The sequence below is a fragment of the Grammomys surdaster genome, unplaced genomic scaffold, assembly GCF_004785775.1.
Source record: "Grammomys surdaster isolate TR1022 unplaced genomic scaffold, NIH_TR_1.0 126036, whole genome shotgun sequence".
Lineage (NCBI taxonomy): Eukaryota > Metazoa > Chordata > Mammalia > Rodentia > Muridae > Grammomys > Grammomys surdaster.
Genome location: NW_021620849.1, coordinates 1957629 through 1978174, shown reverse-complemented (window position 1 = coordinate 1978174; position 20546 = coordinate 1957629). Strand labels below are relative to the sequence as shown.

The 20546-nt window shown below is 50.3% G+C and overlaps 1 protein-coding gene across 1 annotated transcript in view; it reads left to right on the top strand.

The window, feature by feature from the left end:
* The first annotated feature begins 5118 nt into the window (after window positions 1-5118).
* The window catches only part of Rhcg (Rh family C glycoprotein), a 24089-nt gene continuing 8661 nt past the window's right edge, over window positions 5119-20546 (top strand). The window contains exons 1-3 of the mRNA XM_028754871.1: window positions 5119-5428; window positions 15040-15226; window positions 18853-19003. Coding sequence (XP_028610704.1) covers window positions 5242-5428; window positions 15040-15226; window positions 18853-19003 — 525 coding nt within the window. The 5' untranslated portion in view covers window positions 5119-5241. The remainder of the gene's footprint in view (window positions 5429-15039; window positions 15227-18852; window positions 19004-20546) is intronic.

Here is a 20546-nt window from a genome sequence, read left to right as displayed (position 1 = left end):
TACCCACACACATACATATACATACACACCAAAAGTTCCCCCCCCACCAAAAAAACAAAAACCACCCTCAAACTGTACCAATACTTCATATTTTGACCAGTGCATTTTGCACTTCTTCCCAGGATCTATTCTTTTGGATCCCCACCCCACCCTACCCCCGCCCTGGCCACTTTGAGTCTCTGAGTCAGAATGCCTAAGTGCCACGATGCACGGCTTCCTTGGAGCTGTGCAAGGCAGACTGATGGGACTGTTGAACAGTCTGAGAATGTGGGACCTCTGGCCTAGTGCTCTCGTACAACCTCAGACTCTATGAGATCCCAGACCAAAAACAAAAGCAAGCAAATAAAGGAAATCAGAGTGGCAATAATGACCCGCCAAGAGGGCAAGGCCACAGTCCTGCCTGTACCACTCCCCCAGCACAGCCACACCTTCAGAAGAAGACAATGGAACAGCCTTTGCTCCCTAACTACAGCTTTCCTGTGGTCTGCCCGTGTGGATCTCCACCCTGCCCCTCCCTGGCTGTGGAAAGAACCATCCTATTCCCACAGCTCAACAAGGAATGCCCACCTTCAGAGGAACTTCCTCAAGGAAAGCCCTACCTCCTTGACAGACCTGAGCAATAGATTCTTGAATCCTGGTATCTAAGGACAAGCCCAGGTGGTCAGTGGAAGTCCTAGGCTGGAGAGGAGTTCTAAGCTGGAAAAAGAGGTCGGGGATCCTCTGCCAAGGGTGAGCAGATGAGGCAAGTCAGTTGCCTAGCTTGAAAATACCACATTAAGTTCGCCTGGCCCTGAAGCTCTCCCTGAGCACCTAAGGGCTCACCAAAGCTCTCTGGAACTGAAGGACAAACCTATGCTTCCTCTTTGGAGTGGTGGTAGGAGGTGTCATCTTTGTTATAAATGCTTAGGCCTAGAACTGATCTGTGTATGCAGTGGGTGCTCAGGCAAACACCCTGAGATCATACGCTCATTTACTCAGAGAAATAATTTATAAACAACTACCTAGAGTTAGGTTCTCTCTCCTTCTCTCCCTCCCTCCTTCCTCCTTCTCTCTTGTGATATATGCATGTATGCATGCTCATGTATGTGTTCATACATGTGAATGTGCCTGTGTAGGCAAGAGGTAGATACTAACTGACCTTCAATTATTCTCCATCTTATTTTTTGAGACAGTTGCTCGCTGAATCTGAAGCTCACTGATTTTGGCAAGACCAGCCTGGCTAGCAAGCCCCAGACAGGCTCTTGTCTTCACACACACACACACACACACACACACACACACACACCCCACACTGAGATTGTAGGTGCACACCATCCCACCTGGCTTTTTACGTGTGCGCTGGGGATCAGAACTCAGGTTTTTTGTTTTGTTTTGTTTTGTTTTTTGGAGACAGAATTTCTCTGTGTAGTCCTGGCTGTCCTGGAACTCACTCTGTAGACCAGGCTGGGCTCCAACTCAGAAATCCGCCTGCCTCTGCCTCCCAAGTGCTGGGATTAAAGGCGTGCACCACCACCGCCCAGCAAAACTCAGGTTTTCATGCTTGCACAGAAAACACTTCACCATCTGAGCCTCCTTTCCCGGACCTTCCACTCCTTAATCCACTAATTTGGTGTCCTGACCAAGTCACTCCTCTGAGGTCACAGGCATCAATGTTTCACAGGAGGGACTAAATGTCAACATGAGTTTTGGTGAGCATTCAGGTGGTAATAGAGAGATGCTGGAGGAGAGATGAAGGAATCCGAAGCAGGAGGCTGTCAACACTATGTAGGGTGTAGCCCATGGAGTCAAGTGATGTCATCCCATGGTTGAGGGTGACTTAGGTCGGGGCAAGTCTGCAGACAAGTATGGAGTAATGGCCAACCAAAGAGAAGACTTTGTGTGAATAGTGAAAACAGAGACGGGCACTGCGAACTGAGAGGATTCACTCGAGCCAGGGCCCTTTGTTCCAACAAATGTCTTTGGAGATGCCATTCCTAATGTTCTTTTTACAATTGAGTCCTCAAGCCCAGAGGGAGTAAGAATTCTCTCCAGGTCACTCAGCTAGGGCAAGCAGACACTAGATCCAAATGCAAGTTCAACCATCTTTCTACCACTCCACACTGATGGGCCTTGGGTCTTCAAAACCAGGTCATTACTGTTCCCATTTTACAGATGAGTAGGATTTGTGTGGGGTGCAGGGAGGCAGTAATACCTTGCTTGGGGCACTCAGGTGCGTAAGAAGTGAGGGTTGTAGCTCAGTGGTAGAGCACGCGCCTTGTGTGCATGAAGCCCTAGATTCAATCCCCAGTACTGCCAAAGAAGAAAGGGAAGAAGTTTGTGAGTTTTGTTTTGTTTTGTTTTTAGTTTTTTGAGACAGGGTTTCTCTGTGTAGCCCTGGCTGTCCTGGAACTCACTCTGTAGTCCAGGCTGGCCTTGAACTCAGAAATCCGCCTGCCTCTGCCTCCCAAGTGCTGGGATTAAAGGCGTGCGCCACCACCGCCCGGCGAAGTTTGTGTTTTAAATACAGTTTTCCTGTGAAGCACGGGTCGGCCTGGAATTCGCTGGCCTCCATACCACAGAGATCTGATTCCTCTGTCTCTTGAGCCCTGAGATTAAAGGTGTGTGCCACTGTGTCCAGACTCATAGTTCTGGGAATAAGAAACGGAGGCAGGGAGGGTAACTCAGCGATGGAGTGCTTGCCTATTATGTTCAGGACTGAAAAAATCACCACAAACGCTTGAGCACTGTTATATATTGACATCCTAAATAAATGAATGCATTCTGTATCCAGAAAGTTAATGCAGCAGAACCATGCTCACCATCTGCAAGGTGACACTGTTTTATTATTATTATTAATTCATGGTGACCTATGAGTTGAATGGCCCAGAAATGTGACCAAGTCGGGAGTGGGGGGAAGTCATCTGATTTCAGTATATTCCTTCAGCCTTGAGTTCCTGGTGCTCTGAGTAGAATCTTGCCTAGCCTGTCAGATCCAGGCCCTCCATCAAGGTCAATGTCAAAGGGCTCCAGGAGCCTGGCTGGCCCACAGAGGTTCTCTGGGGCTCTTCAGTTAGCATCCTGGACCTGTGCCACACCATTCTGGGTCCAGTAAGCAGTCCCTAAAGTAGAGTCCAGGTTCCAGCCCTATAGGGATACCAGGGGACTCTGTTAGAGGTATGGGTCAACCAGTGAACAAGGGCAGCGCTTGGCATGAGTGTGCCATCTCTTCTTCCTTGTCTAACCTTAAGGTGGTCGTCCTCCTGAGCAGGCCTCGCATATATCTTTGCCAGGCCCGTTCTCAGAACAGTGCCACCTGCTGGCTCTTCTTAGTCAGTGTCTGTTCCTACATGGAACCAAGAGGCCTGGGAATCCAGCTGCATGCTGCAACTGTCTGTGCACCCCACTTCTCTCTCTTGTTATGGGCCTAGATGTCATCCCCAGTAAGACTGTGCTTGCCTGACATCAAGCCTCTTCCTACCTCTGACCATGGAGAACCGACAGCACGATAGGGTCTCAGCTTTTAAAAGCTGATGGCCGGGGTATGAATCTCTCTCTGGTGAAGTCCTTAGCCTACAAGAGAACTCAGTTTCACTTCCAACATGTGGTTACAATATCTACCTTGTGAATCACTGCAAATTTAAAGGTACATAGGAGAAGGTCCCATGGCAGGCTCTTACTAAATGTTCCCTCTTGCTGGAAAGGCTTCTTTGGTGTCTGGTGGTTTCCAAACATGACAATTCTCTGCTAAGGATTAGGACCTTAAGTGGTTAGAAACATATACTGTGGGTTGGAGAGATAGCTCAGTGGTTAAGAGCACTGACTGTTCTTTCAGAGGTCCTGAGTTCAATTCCCAGCAACCACAACTATCTGTAATGGGATTCAATGTCCTCTTCTGGTGAGTCTGAAGACAGCAACATTATACTCACATGTATAAAATAAATAAATCTTAAATAACCATACACTGCTTTTACAGAGGACCCAGATTATGTTCCCGGCACACACATCTGGTGTCTCACAGCTGCATGTAACTCCTGTTCCAGGACCAAATGCCTTTGGCCTCCAAGGGTACCTGCACTCATGTGCACACATGCCTCTAGGGAACAACCTGTGAGAGTTGGTTCTCTCTTCCCATCACGTGGGTTTGTGGGATCTAACTCAAGCCTCCGGACTTGATGGCTGAATCATCTTGCCAGGCCCATCATCCTTTTTAAAAGCAAGATAGATGATTCCTGATCTAGCCAGTTCCTAATTGGACAGTGTGGCTGGATCAGTGAGTGGCACAAGCGTAGAGATACATAGGTCTTTCCATGTGTCCGTGAATTCCTCCCCATGTACTTTCATTGGCACTAGATTTACAACCCTGCTTGCCAATAGATAACACATATGGCTGAGCACTGGTCAGTGTGTTGGTAACTCTGGAGACTCCACTATGCCAGCTTGGGGACCACTGGCTTGCTAAATACACACACACATACATACATACATACATACATACATACAATAAAGACGTAAAGAGTTGGGAGATGTCTATTCATGTTGAGTAACACAAGCTATATGAGGATAATGTCACTGAATGAAACAGTCTTTCCTGAACCTGTGCCGTCTCTGACAGGCTCACTAAATACGTATAGATGGCAGAGAACTGGTGGTTTTCATTTTCTTACTCCTGCTTTTCTGTACCGGCCCCCAAGCTTCTCTGGTTTGGGGGCAGTCTCTCATATTTCCTTTACTTTCCATTCATGCATCTCTCCTTTAAAGTTCGTGAACCGAAAAAGGAAAGGATGTTAAGTGATAGTAGTTCAAGTTGGTAATCTCACCTTTTGGGAGACCGAGGTGGGAGGATTGCCAAGTGTTCGAAACCAGCCTAGATTACAGAGGGTGAGTGTCTTAAGGATGGGAGTGGTGGCGATGGGGGTAGTGATTCCAGTCTGGGAATTCTTCGTTCTAACTTGGATGATCGATGAGCATCCTCTCCCCCAATTCGCCAAAACTGGGTGGAAAAGGCCAGGTATCGACGGGACGCGCAGAAGTTGCGCGTTCTACCCTCTTCCTTCTGCCCTGCTCTCATCATCTGGAGCTTCCCTTCCAGGGCGCTGGGCTCGGGGCGGCCCCGCGGGACTCTTGCCGGTTGGGTAGCGCCCTGGGCGCGTGGGCGGCACCAGGGTCAGAGCTGTTCCGCGTCCGCCCCGCCCAGTGTCCGGGTCCTATAAGCGGCGCCCTGGCCTCGGAGCCCAGGGTACAGAGCTACCGGCAGTGCAGAGCATGGCCTGGAACACAAATCTCCGGTGGCGGCTGCCCATCACCTGCCTGATCCTGCAGGTGATCATGGTGGTTCTCTTCGGCGTGTTCGTGCGCTACGACATCCAGGCCGATGCTCACTGGTGGTTGGAGAAGAAGCGCAAGAACATCTCCAGCGATGTGGAGAACGAGTTTTACTATCGCTATCCGAGTAAGTCCTATGGCTCGCAGGCTCGCCTGAAGAGTCTCCGGATGGTCCCTAGCTAGTTGGGCGGCCGCCTGACTGGGCTCCGTCCGCATTAGGTCCGCCTCTAGCTCTAACTTGCTGGAGATGGAGGGGGACGATGATGCCCCACAGTTCTCAGCTGGTCCCAGGGTAGAGTCTGCACCAGGGCACTCACCTGCCTCAGCCAGTGACTGGAGAAATGGTCAGATGTGCTCACACTTTAAAAGTCTGGTAGAGGCACTCACCTGAAACAAGTGGTTGTCTTTGTTATTGTTATTTGGTTAGTTTGAGTAGTTTTTTCTCTTTATTTAACCTTCATCTCTCTCAATCATCGGATGCCTCCTGTGTCCCTGGTCTACTTGGTGTCCTCGAAAGCCAGAATTAACCCTTACCACCCAAGTAGCAGGTGATCCTGCTCCCACATACCTCAAATATAGATAGATGTCAGGGATCACAGGATGGCATGATAGCCCTCCACTTCTGATACCGAGACTTCTGTGTGGGACCAGAGGTGGTGTTGGGCCACAGAGGACCCAGGATTTGGAGAAAAAAAGCCAGTGGACACCTTCCCTTCTCCTGGGATTTTCTGCATCCGTGATGTTATGACTAAGAATATGCCTGCAGGAGCTGGAGAGATGGCTCAACAGTTAAGAGCATTGGCTACTTTTGCAGAAGACCAGGGTTTGATTCCTAGCACTTACGTGGTTGCTCACAACCATCTATAACTCAAGTTCCAGGGAATCTGGTGACCTCTTCTGTCCTCCCTGGGCGCCAGGCACACATGTGGTGCACTGTCATGCATTTAGGCAAAACACTCAAACACGTTTTTAAAAAAGAAGATGACGAAGAAGACTATGGCCCTGAAATGACAAATGTCTTCTCTGTTGTGGCTCTGCTGCTTCAGGGCGGGTGGTCTCAGGCTGATGTCAACCAAAATGAACCCTAGCTTCCTTCTTTACGGGGTTATGGCGGGACCCACCCTACAGAAGGGGTACGAAATATGGTACTGGGAATAATCCTCACGTTATAACAAAACAATCAATCACAAGAGCACCAAGCACAGGCACCTTAAGACTCTAGGCATCTCTGAGAGCTTACAAGTAGCCCAAGGTCACTCTGGGCAGCCTAACCTTGGACTCCCAGCCCAGGACTCAGCCAATGTCCTTGTGCTTTCTGAGTTTCCTCTCTGTCCACCAGCAGCCAATGACAATTCCACTAACAGTTGGTGCTCATGTGGTCATGGGCTATTGGTTTTTGAGAGAACCCTGAAGGTTTCTCTCCGACAGCTACCTATATCAACCTTTGTTCTCTCTGTGGCTCGCATGCTCAGCAGGAGGCTGTTCTCTATTTCTAGAAATAAAGGGGACCTGATTCAGGGCTGTATGTTTCAGAAGAGGTCTTGACATCCACAGTGCAAATACACTCTTCATGTTGCCAAACTTTCCTCTTCTGGGTGAGGAATTGGCAGACAAATGGGGGAGCAGGCAAGGTTAGGCATCATCCTCGACATCTCCAGCTGTTTTGCTCACATATGGGCACCAGAGCCAGCCCCGCAGGGAAGGGCAAGGCTTCTGTGGGTGTTTGTAGCTCTTTTATCTTGTCCTGGTAGATAGTCAAGAACCTACAATGGAAAGCTATAAAACCCCGTGCCCCTTAAGAAAGGATGTAGTCTTCAGTCTCCTCAACTCCTATCCTGTCTCTCCACCCTCAGCCACCTGTCTTCTTTTGAGTCAATTCATTGGCATTTATCAATATGACCAAGGGATGCTGGCAGCAATGAGTCAGGACCAAGATATAAACCCGACTGACCCAGTGAATTAGGGTTTATGAGCACTAACAAGTTGTACACCCTGGGTCTCTGGTCCTCAAGGACTCCTAGATTTATTGGGAACAGAGCTCTGCATCTCATACCACCCAAGGCCAGTGCTGCTAATGCTGGTGCTCTGAGCAGGTGGTCAGTCTCCGACAACAGGAAGTGCTGTTTGCTGGGGAGGGAGCAGGGCAGCCAAGGGATCTCTGAACAGGAAGCCTGGGAAGTGGGTAAGAGGCTCAGAATGGCCTAAGAGAAGGGTTCTAAGAGAGAAGGATGAGCATGCTGCTGGAAAAGAGAGCCCTAACCACCACGGATGCCCCCCAGGTGCCCTTGTCACTAACTCTGAGAGATATGGGGGTGCACTTGCATGGAAGCAGGAAGCGGGAGGTAACCTTGGCCTTGGTGATCCTTGGCAAGGACAGGAAGTACTGCGGTGCCAAAAGTGCCTCTAACCAAGCATGAGATCTCTCCTTGATCATCACTACCATCCCTAAGGGGAGACATTACTGCTCCCCATGCCCATTTCACAGATGAGAAAACTAAACCCATATACCAGACCTGTCTCACACAGGTCATCCAATAAGAAACCAGGAGCCATCCTGAGGTCTGAGCCCATCCTCCTGGGTGACTCCCTCACCCCACATCCCATCCTTCACCTCTCCCCAGCACCACTCTTTGAGCTCCCTTGATCATGGTGACTGTAGTTAGGGGTTAAGGAGCACGAAGCGTCTCCTAGGTATGTGGGTCTCCAGGCCCTGGCTTCTGCATGATCGGGTCATTCCCAAGGGTGTGGGACAGGACAGGCCTCTGTGGTACATCTAGTTCTTGGCTTGCAGCCATCAGCACCTATGCAGGGTGAACTGTGGGGCCTCATTCCTACCCAAGGGATTCGTGGAGCCTGCTGGGCATCTCTGGTTTCCAGAGCAGGCCAGCACAAGGACTCGAGAGGGCCTGAAATCAGCATCCCTGGCCAGAGCCCCTCATAGACAACAGACACAGAGCTAGCTCAGAACGTACCCTGATGGCCTTGGAGAACTGTGGTTCCCAGGTCAGCTGCTGGATGCAAAGCCTCCTTCCAGCTGGTGTAGCAGTCTCAGTGACCATGGACAGAAAGTGTGGCTGCAGAAGCTGGCCCAAGGAGGGCCACCAAGTCCTCAACCTAGAAGCTACCTGGGGACACTAAGAGAGGGTACAGACATGTTTTAGAAGAGGGTCTGGGGCAGAGAATGCTCAGATTTCAAAAAACTAAGGGTCTGTTTCCTGAGGCCAGAGCCTGTAGGGTTGCCTGGTCCTCTAGGGGCTTGTACCTCAGACTCAATTCCATCCCATCGAGACAGGTTTAACCAGAACAAGTGGCGAGCATAGCCTGGTAGTGAACCTTACAATGAATATCTGGGTCCGATCTACCCGTCGATGCCCTAATCCAGTCTCAGTCTGCCCCTCTGTAGAGTGGGACTATGCTGTATAGAGTGTCTAAGAGGATTTAAGGTTTTTAGGGTGTGGCTTCCGAGTAAATACTGTCAAGAGGCTCCAGAAGGGAGTCAACACAGTGATGTTTAAACAGAGGCCCAGCATGTGGCTAGCGAAGTGGCTGAGAAGCATTTCCCTGGGACTGGTTCGAACTGTCATAGGCTTTACGCTCCTTTGTGTTCTTAGCCGCTGTGCTGCTGTCAGGCAGGAGATGTATTCTCTTCATTTTACAGTGGAAGAAAACATGGATTAGGGAGCTCAGTGCTGTGGCACAGGTCACTGTCCCTAGCACAGTTAGCAGGGATGACGCCGAACCCTTCTACTGCACAGCCTGCCTGCTTTCTGGGGTGGGCTGTGGGCACTGCTGCCCCCATCAGGACACTGTGCAGTGCTGGTCTAGGGAGAAGTAGGCAGCTGCCAACCGATGTCTGAGCAAGCAAGCAAGCAAGCAAGCAAGGGGTAGGTGAAATGGTTCAGTTGGGGCACAGGGCCAAGAACTTGAGTTTGATCCCTGTAACCCATGATGGAAGGAGAAAGCCAACTTCCAAATGTTGTCGTCGGACCTCGGCACTTACACACAATCACCACCCTCATTGTTATTGTCTTTGTCGTCATCATCATCCCACAAAACAACAGATGCTTGGCTGCCCTCTAGGAAATGGAAGGAGAGGTCCAGTCCCTACAGGACACCACCCTTAGTGTGCTGCTACAGGAGAGGTGGGCTTCATCGAATCACCCAAATGGGAAACTTTACTATGAACTTTGGTTGAATACCTTGTGGCTGGGGAGGGGGCACTACACAGAAAGAACGATTGGATGGGGGTGGGTGGTACTGGGGTTCTCATCTGAGGAGTTACAGAGGAGCAGAAGTTACTGGCAGTGGGAGAATGGGAACAGCTATGTAGTGGCGCCCTCTGGTGGAAGTTAACATGATTGGCCGTTAGTGTGCAGGTCGGCCTCATTAGACCTTGGGAAAGAGTCGCCCCAAGCTGGGAAGAAGGGCAGAGGGCCAACTAACACTAACCTGTAGCGAGTCACCTGCTCCTGGTCACTCTTGACATAGAAAAAGAGAAACACCTTCTCATTTATGGGCAACAGCCTGTGCCAGGTCTTTGATGGGTTCCCTCATTAAAAGCGCCCCACAGAACCTCCTGGGCTAGCTGCCCGTAGAGCAGAGAGGACATGCCTTTGGTGAAGTCATACAGACCGAATTTCCACATAATTACTGCCTGAGCCTCTTCAGTTGGCACTGAACTTTAGGAAAAAGGATTTGACGGGTGGATGGTTTCAGTGCTAACTCAGGACCAATTTAGAAGAGAAAGAGGAAGGGCATGTGCCCAGGGAGAGCTACATCTCTAGAGAGAAAAAGAGAAGGTCAGGTCACCCAAGGGAGTAAGTAGGGTGAGAGGGGACAGATGGGGCAGAAGGACAGGAAAAGCCAGGATTTCTCATGCCCGGGACACAGGAAGACCAAAGGCAGCTTCAGTGTGTGTAGTACATCATGGTGCCTTTCTCCTCCTCCTTGTTTGCTTGGCTCCTCTGTGGCATTGAGATCTGGACCCCCTTCTTGAAAGGCCCCGGTTCTGACAGGACATTTTCCCCTGGAGGCCTTCCCCAGTGTTCCCTTTCTTCGCCTCGCTCCAAGGCACACTTGTACTCAGTCTCTCTTCTTTCCCACACTCTGGCCTGTGTGCTGCAGGGCAGTTGGCAGAAGTCCTGTCAGGCTTCAGGCCCTGCCTCCTCCTCGGTTGTCTTAGGCTCACCACAGTCAGAGCTGGCACCCAGTACGTAACTGTCCTCGGCTTGCCTCTTCAGTCCCTCTGCTCCAGGTTCGTCACTGGCCCTGTCCTCATGCCACTGAGCTCTCTGCCCTGCTTGGGAGACTGTCTGTCATCTGAACATGCTGCTTCTCCTTCACAGAACTCTTCTAGTCTGTCACTCGTCAGATCTCTTCACATACATTCACTCCGTTTTCTCCACGACAGCTGGCAACTTGATTAGGCATGGCACATGGTAATACATGGAATAGCCATACAGTTAGAAACCCCAGTTGGGATGTGTTTGCTCTGCAGACCACCATCCTGAGGTACACGGGGGTGGGGGGGTTGCGGGGGGGGGGGGGGAGAAGTGTCAGCTTTCCTATATCCATTTGTGTGCCTGCCCTTTGATGAGCTGGGAGGCCTGTTATTTCTGTTCAGCTCCTGCTGGCCCAGATGCCTGTGGCCATGGCTTGGGCCTCAGGGAAGCCTGGGGCAGGGTGGACTGGGGAGAGAGAGATTAGGACAGGTAAGAGAGGTCAAGGTAAAGGTTGGTGCAGAAAAAAAAAAAATATTGTTCACCAGTCCCTTGCCAGACCACAAGGGTTCCAGGGCCTTTCAGCCCTGTGGGTGGGTGTTAGAAAAACAGGGTCTGCTACACTGTAAAATCACACTGATGCCCCTTGACTGTGTCCAACTAACTGCAAAACAAAAGTAGTGAGGATATACTCTTTTTTTTTTTTTTGGATACACACGCAATGTAATTTGCATGTGTGGGGAGTGGGGCAGGGGTTGGTGACTCATTTATGCATACGCATCACTTGCATGCATGATGTCTGCAGAGGCCAGAGGGTGTTGGCCCCTGGAAGAGCAGCCAATACACTCTTTTGGGGATGGGGAGGGGAGAGTATTAAGACAGGGTTTCTCTGTATAGTCCTGGCTATTCTGGAACTCTGTAGACCAGGCTAGCACCAATCTCAAGACATCTGCCTGCCTCTGCCTCCCAAGTGCTGAGATTAAAGGCATGTACCACCACTGCCCCTCAAAGATTTCTTTGATGGGGAGGAAATGGGGAGGAGAACTTCAAGACAGGGATTTTATGTGTAGCCCTCCTGTCCTGGAACTCACTCTGTAGACCAGGCTAGCCTCAAACTCAGAGATCTGCCTACCTCTGTTTCATGCACATGCTGGGATTGCATGTGCCACCACAGCCCTGCTATGCTGTACTCTTGCAAATATCACGGAGGGACCACCTCGGCACTCTCCTAGATGCTAAGAATACCCTGGTGGCCAACACAGGTCCGTGTTCATAGAGCTGTATAGTCTAGTAGGTTAGACAAGCAAGTAGACATACAACTTTGAGTTGTAATGAACTAGGAAGGACATGAGGGTACCACAAGGAGACACCCTGCCTTAAAGTAGGTGAGTGGTCACTGCTGGGTCTACTGGTATAAACCTTTAAGCCCAGCACCCGGGAGGCAGAAGCAGGTGGATCTCTGTGATGGTTCCATGACAGCCAGAGCTGCACACTGAGACCTTGTCAAAACAACAACAACAACAGGGCTGGAGAGATGGCTCAGTGGTTAAGAGCACTGACTGCACTTCCAGAGGTCCTGAGTTCAAATCCCAGCAACCACATGGTGGCTCACAACCATCTGTAATGAGATCTGATGCCCTCTTCTGGTGTGTCTGAAGACAGCTACAGTGTATTCATATATAATAAATAAATAAACCTTAAAAACAACAACAACAACAAAAAGTAGGTGACCAGCAGGCTTCTCCTCGAGGGGGGCGTTGGGCTGCCCCTCTGCAATGGCCTTCGATAAAGGGAGCACCACCATAGCAGTGCCCCCCGAAAGGGGACTGAGAATGAAAGGGAGGGAAGGTGAGTGCTGCGGGCACACAGAAGGGAGGGTGGAAATGGACACAGTTTCTTTGTGGGCCCCCAGAGCTGCCTGCTCTTTCTCTCTTTTTTTTTTTTTTAACTTTTTCTTTGGTAATAATTTCAAATTTACAAAAGCTGCTAAACAGAGAGAACACAGTGAGACGGTAGGCTGTGTATACTTTAACTTGGGTGCAGGCATTGTTCTTTCTGTCTCCAGCTACACACACACACACACACACACACCACACACACCACACACACACACACACATACACACACACACACACACACACACACACACACACTTTACCCCGTGAATCACTTGGAGGGTCAGTTACATCCCTTGAACGCTCCAGCATCTTTCCTGAGAAGGGGAGGACTTACTTCCATAACAGCAGTATTCACTTCACACGTCCACATGGGTGGGGTACCTTAATCCACCCAGTTCTCTCAGCTGACCCAATAACCTTTTTAGCTCTGCCCCGTACTCTCTCTTCCAAATCCAGTGCAGACACAGGTTTATGTAATTGGTATATCTTTTGATCTGGAACATTAAAAAAAAACAAAAACAAAGCTTTTCTTGCACAATTTTCTAGAGTCCAGCTTAACCATTCTTGTTCTGTTTTGCTTTTGAGACAAGCTCTCACTAGGCAGCACAAGCTGGCCTCAGATCTGCAATCCTGCCCCAGCCTCTCAAGTGCTGGGCTAACAGGCAAGTGCCATTGTGCCCTGCCTCAGCTTCAACCCCTTTAACAACAGGCTCCTCGTTTTGTGTCCAATTGTTCTTTCCTTATTAAATTTGGCCCTGCAGTCTCAGGGAGAGCACCCTATGGGGGATATTAGGTGACACGTCCTTTATAGGCTGTCCCATCTGGAGGCGCACACTGCCCTTCTGCTAGGTCGGACATGTTAATTTTTATTCCCCCAGTCAATATGTAACCTAATTTTTCCTCTGTGCAATTACAATTGTTTGTTCCTCCCTCGAGACCAATGAGTCATTTATTGGCAGGATCTTTAAGACAGTGCAAAAAGCCTGCCCTTGTTGGAATTTCCCTCCGCATTTAGCATCGTTCATTGAGCCGGTGCTGTGAGAGCCCTGTCTTTTCTGGTCCTAACAGATCGTAAGCAGGGCCCACAGCACGCTGTGGTCAAGCACAGCACACTACTGCACACAAGGGTCCCCTTTGAACCCTGTCCACTCTTACATATCTACTGCCAACGTGGACCCATGAATTCCTGTGTCTAAATGATTGTAACTTATTATGAGAAACCATTATTTTGGTGCTTAAATTGCCCAGATGAGGCCAGCGGGAGCCCTGCCGTCTGGCTCTTTGTGTCTCATGCCGTCCGCAGGTCCTTTGTGTCTTATCTTTCTCTTAGGTTTTCACTTCTCTGGGTTTTGTTGTTGTTGTTGTTGTTGTTTTTGTTCATTTGTTTTTGTTTTGTTTTTTTTAGATTTATTTTATTTCTTTTATGTATGAGTACACTGTAGCTATCTTCAGACACACACCAGAAGAGGGCATCAGATCCCATTACAGATGGTTGTGAGCCACCATGTGGTTGCTGGGAATTGAACTTAGGACCTTTGGAAGAACAGTCAGTGCTCTTCTGAGCCATCTCTCCAGCCCTTGTGTGTGTGTGCGTGTGCGTGTGCGTGTGCGTGTGTGTGTGTTTTAAGACAGGGCCTCACTGTGTAGCCCTGGCTGTCCTAAATTCACTCTGTAGACCAAGCTGGCCTCAAACCTACAGAGATCCACCTGCCTCTGCCTCCTGACTGATGGGATTAAAGGTGTGTGCCAGGATATCCTCTTGTTTTTCTTGGGCTCTAAGAGCAAGCAATGTTAGTGCTGGCAGAGCAGTTTAGCTCCTCCTGGACCATCTCAAGTCTTCTACCCCATCCCTTTAATTTTATTAGACCCCGCCCCCAGGCTCACAGTGGGCGGTGACTTGCCAGGGTCCCTGTGAGTGAGAAGTCTGCTCAGACCTGGAGATAGAATCACTGCTTTCATAATAATGAATGAAGACAGCTTCCCAATAGAACTGCCTGTTGTGGGCATACACATCTGTATTTAACCTCTGTGACCTCTGTGAGGTGGCTGTAGACAAGGTGTGGAGTCCCAAGTCTGTTTGGTAACAGCTGTCCGTCCAGTTTTTCCCATTGCATAGCTGGAAGAAGAGGATTTGGTGGTGGTGGTCGGGGGTGGCCATGAGGAGCTAGGTGTGCTACCATCCTTGGCTTGTCAAGGTCCTGCATATCCAGATAAGCACTGATTCTTCTTGAGGAAAAGGTTACTGTGGAGAGGGCAAGACTGCATTGCCCCTCCATGTGGAGCAGCAGTGCTATCTGGATGAAGGGTGGAACAAGAAAACTGTCATCTCCCAAGGGTACTCTCAGGCATCTTGTCCCTACAACCCAGTAGTCTAACCTGGAGACCCACTTCAAGGCCCCCCTCCACAGAACCTTAAGGTGAATGTAGTGGCTGTTTTGCCAATGAAGAGGTCTTTTGTTACTGCCACCCAGATGTAGCCTGGTTAAGCTGGGAGTCAGGACTCCAGGTTCTGTCACAGTGGCTGGGAATATAGGAGCCGCCTTAGGATGCGCTGGCCTGTCAGACTTAAAGCCGGCCTTCTCTGCAGCAGAGACAGATCTTCAACCGCACTCTCCCGGCAGGCTTCCAGGATGTACACGCCATGGTCTTCGTGGGCTTCGGCTTCCTCATGACCTTCCTGCAGCGCTACGGGTTCAGCGCGGTAGGCTTCAACTTCCTGCTGGCAGCTTTTGGCATCCAGTGGGCGCTGCTCATGCAGGGATGGTTCCATTTCTTTGAAGATGGCCAAATTATCCTGAGCGTTGAGAAGTGAGTCCCCCCCAGAGCAGTCAAGGGGCGGGCGGGGTGGACTGGGCGGGGCTCAGGGTGGGGTCTGGCGGTGGGGGCCGGGTCCTGGAGGAGGCAGCGCTGGAGGACTGGGCGCGGCTCAGGAGCTGGGGTTTGGCTGGGGGCGGGGCCAACCTGGTGGTGAGCCCTGGAGGGGTGGGCGTGGCTCGAGCAGGGGAGGGGTCTGGACGGGGCGGGGCCTGTGGTAATAGAGACAGGTCTATGGTTGGGTGGGCAAGAAAAACTGGACAAGGCTCAGAAGGCAGGGCCTAGAGGCATGGTAGCGGTGAGGAAGAGGGATGGAAGGGGAAGGAAAGGAAGTGGGTGGGGAGGGGGGACTGATGGAGACAGGGGTGGGCTCGGAGGGTTTAGAACAAGGTGGCTTGTCCTTCAGGACACTTTGGTCCGGTGATGGACACGTGCTGTTTTTCTCATCAACAACTCTCCAGGATGGAGGTTGTAGTGTTATCGAGGTACTGAGGGAGAGTCAGTCTCCGTGATGGAGGATAATCTTTTCTACAGAAGAGGAAGGCAAGGTCCAAGCCCTTCTTCACAGCTCTGAGACAATACAACCCCAGGAACTCAAGAGTCAGGGCTCCTTGCTGGGAGGACACAGAAATGGGGAACTCAGGAGACCTCGTCTCCTTGCATTCCACCTCTTTCGGGCAGAATGAGCACTGAAAAGACCTGGAAGGCTCCCAGTTGAAGCCTTCTCGACTGGCCTCAGGTCCCAGGGTGAGGCACCAACCTCTTCTCCCACTTCCAGCCTTCTAAATAACATCTGTGATGACTTCTCAGTTTGATGACTGTCACCAGCCCTTTCCCACTAGGTCCCTCCCTCTCCTCTTTCGTGGAGCTGCTTCCTCTGAGCCTCCCCAACCCACCACAGCACCAATAACAGGTTGGGAAATAAATCTCCCCAAACCAGCTGTCAGAAAACAACAGGCAGAGCTGTCCTATCACACTATGGTCCCCGGAACCCAGCTGTTGGTGCTGCATGGCACCAAAGAGTGGAGGCTATCTCCCGGTTGGGGCCAAGTTTTAGCCTAAGGCAGGCTCTTCCCTGTGTGAGTTCAGATGGCCTTCCACTCATGCATACATGAGGGAAGTTTGGTTAAAGGTGAGGGAAGCTCCTAGTTTGAGGAAGCTGTCAGCGGCACTGAAAATTACTCAGTCTGCTCATCAAGTCCACAGAGGTGGGAGCAAATCGATACAAAAGTACTTGCAAAGGGCCAAGTTCTGCTGTATTAGTGACTTGCTGTGATAAAACACCATGACCTAAAGGAACCTGTAGGAGGAAGCGTGTATTTGGGATTTTATTTCCAGGAACCCATCATGACAGAGAGGCATAGCAGCAAATGGGCTTGGCAGCAGGATCAGGAGACAGAGTTCACAACTGCAAGCATAGAAGTAGAGTGAAGACTAAATACACTGAAAGCCCGCCCCATCTTCCTCCATCAGTGAAGTATCTTCTCCATTAGGCCACACCTCCTAACTTTCCCAAACACCATCACTGACTGAGGGCCAGGTCTTCAAACGAATGAGTATGTGTTGGGGGGAATCATCTCTCACTCAACCCACCACATTTGCTGTCACAAGCAGAGCTCCAGCCAAGTGTTATCAGCCAGATGCTTGAACGTTAAAACGTGTGTAAAAGATCAGTCACTCAGACCAGTTAATGATACACAAAAGAAACAGGCCAGACAATCAAACACAACCTGTGACGTGCATATCCCCCTGAAGTTCAAAGTGCACAAGATACCCTCAATACTATAGGACCAAAGTAAAAACACACCCGTTATATATCTAACTAGCCTCTGTGGTTGAATGGCTATGGCACAGGGAAAAATATACCGTTAAAATTTGTTTTTCAAAAGAGTTGTTAGAGACTGAGTTGGCAAGTTTGAGGTGAACTACTTTTTTTTTTTTTTGGTTTTTCGAGATAGGGTTTCTCTGTGTAGCCCTGGCTGTCCTGGAACTCACTCTGTAGACCAGGCTGGCCTCGAACTCAGAAATCCGCCTGCCTCTGCCTCCCAAGTGCTGGGATTAAAGGCGTGTGCCACCACCGCCCGGCGAGGTGAACTACTTATTCAGCAAGCTGGTTACTTGATAAATAGAGTTTGAGCAAATTGGCTTTGTGGAATTAGCTTCCAGCTACTGGCCTGGAGCAGATGTCTGGAGTCCAAGGCTGGGGTGGACATGTCCCCTGACCAAACCTTGTAGGTCCAGAGGTGTGTATCTATGTCTGACATCTGCCCAGGCTCTGCTCATCTGCTGCTCTGGAACAGTTTTCCTCTGTGGGCTCTCAGGCTTTGCTGAGACCCCTAACATGGGGCTTCCAGGTCCACCTCCCAGGTACTAATGGAAGAAGCCCAGGCTTTTCTGTTTTCATCCTTTCTCTCTCTTAAAGGGCACTGCCATCAGATGGCTCTTTGGGACAGAGCTGGGCAAGTCCCCGGTCCTCTCTGAGCCTTTCTATCATAGATGTAAAATGTAGGTGATGTGAGTACTACTGTTGTGTACTCGAGGGGATGGCACAAGAGGGCACGTGACTAGCACTTAGTAGCCCATCACCCTTCCAGCCAGACCCTGTGGACACAGTGATGAACAAGGCTAACAGCAGAGGGACATTCTATAATTATCCCCCAGAGAGGCCCTGTCCTCATTCCACACACTGGCCCTCAGTTAAATTGTTCCACTGCCATCTGTGTTTTACACATACCCCTGAACACGAGAAGGATCCCTCTATGCTCGGCAGCTTTGAAGAAGCAAACCTTTCCTTACACACACCCTACAGACAGCTCCCATCTGAGGACCCACATTGGAAGTCTGCTTGAGAATGCAGGCTGGCTAGCCTTGCTGCTGGCGGGACAATAACCCAGGCAAAGCAGGAGGTGGACAGAGCAGGGTGTCCTGCAGGTGGAAGTTTTGTGTGGCTGCAGCAGATGTCCACCTCTCCGTGACCCCTCTGCTGGGGTGGCTGGACCTGGTCTGTTCAGAATGAATGGGAGCCTGTGTGCTTCCTGTTCTCTTGGCCTTTCTGTGGGCCTTCCTTAGGCCCAGTACCAATACAGATTTTTACTTCCAGTGACAAGGTCCCTGTGTGTCTTCTGTGGACACTGACCCTTCCTTGTGGGTAAAAGTGACAGGAAGGACTCAGTAGCCAAACCCCAGAAGGCAATGCATGGTAGTAGGGACAGGTAAGTCTGGAATGAACACTCAGGGTCCGGAGCAGAAGCCACATTGGAGGGACTGAGAAAGGCTTTTGGCAAGCAGAGGCAACTCTGGGAAAGGGCAAAGCAGAAGACAGAGGGGAGGGTTGTACTCCGAGTACAGGGATTGTTCAACAATGCTGGCTTAGACCACTTGGTTTCCTGACCATAATCTGTCCACCAGGCACAGGACTGTTAAGGGAAGGCATGGTTTTCACCGCCACCGTGCTGGGTTCTATGCACGCATGGCTCTAACCATGATGCGCTCATTAGCACAGACAGTGAAACTGAGGCTCAGAAAGGTTAAGCCATCAGCCACGGTCCACAGAGGACCAAAGGCTTGATGTGTCATTCCTGGCTATAGCTGCAGCTTTTTCCTGGTCTGTCTACCTACAGCATCATCCAGGCTGACTTCTGCGTGGCATCCTCCTGTGTGGCCTTTGGGGCAGTTCTAGGCAAAGTCAGCCCAATACAACTGCTCATTATGACCTTCTTGCAAGTGACTCTCTTCTCGGTGAATGAGTTCATCCTCCTGAACCTGATAGAGGTGAGCAGAGCTCAGAAGGAGGGGGGAGACAAAGAGGGACAAAGGACGAGAGGTCTGGGGTTCTGTATAACCAAACAAGTCATTACGCTTCCTGCATCACGGCTTCTTCATCTACAGCTTAGGAATCAGGATGCCTCCCAAGGGAAACCATTGCCTACCCAACATATCTGCCCAGCATCTAGGCAGAATGGACTCTCTTCAAGTCTCCATGCTTGACTCTGTTCTCCTCTAAGTCAGGCCAGTCTCCACCAGAAGCCAGAACAGGCTTTTCACCAGGCAGAGAAGACCACACCCTTGGTTAAAGACTACCAGTAGTTTTCATTTCACTTAGAGTAAAATCTCACTTGGCCGAAGGCTCTGCAGCTTCTGTCCCCAGCCTTTCCTTCCTCCCAAAGCTCAGGCTCTGCTCCGTCACTCCTTCCTGTCCTTTCTGTCCCCAGTTGCATGGAGCTTGATCCTGTCAAGGACTTACCCTTACCGTCTTCTCAGCCTGGAGTAGACATCTTTATTCGTTTCATGATCCACATTTTAATTTGAATGTCACTTCAGAGAGGCCTTGCTGGCTTTCCTCCATGTTGTCTCTCCTTGGCCCTAACTCTCAAGTTGCCTTGCATGGCTCTTACATGGCTTTTATCTGTCTTCTTCGTAGCACTTGGGAGCCCTGTTGATAAGGGTAGGGCATATGTCTGGATGCTTTCTGCCCTCGAGCCTGGCCAGCGTATCACACATACTTAGATTTCAGAGTCTGCTTCTCGGCTGAGCTATGCTTCAGAAGGGAACAGGCTGCACCGAGACAGCAGTTTACAATTCAGAGGGGTCCAAGCATAGAGCACGAAGCATGCCCTGTGTTAAAGACTGATCTCCAGGGCTAAGCAGCCCAGCAGAAAGTGCCACAACTAGCCTTGTTGTTGAGGGGCTTCCCACAGACAGGCACTTAAAGCCAGGAGCCCACCAGGAGAGCTAACCACGGGAAGGACAGTGGGAGGGGTCCTGGCAATTTGTTGACTGTCAAACAGCCTGGGTACAAGGATCCCTACCTCCCTCTGTTCGATTGATTGCTGTGGGAATAATTGCTTAGTTAAGGTTTCTGTTGCTGTGATGGAACACCGTGGTGAAAAGCAACATAGGGAGAGGAAAAGGTTTGTTTTGCTTACATTTCCACCTGACAATCCATTATCGAAGGAAGTCCTGGCAGGGGCCTGGAGGCAGGAACTGAAGCAGAAGCCATGGAGGAGTGCTGCTTACTGGCTTGCTCTTCATGGCTTGCTTCTTATACAACTCAAAACCACCTACCCAAGATCGGCACCACTCCTCAGTGAGCTGGGCCATCCCACATCAAGGAAAAAACCCCACAAAGTTGCCTACAGATCAGTTAGATGGAGGTATTTTCTCAGTTGGAGGTCCCTCTTCCCAGATGACACTAGCTTATGTCAAATTGACAAAACAAACAAAAATCGACCCACCACACACACACACACACACACACACACACACACAGAGAGAGAGAGAGAGAGAGAGAGAGAGAGAGAGAGAGAGAGAGAGA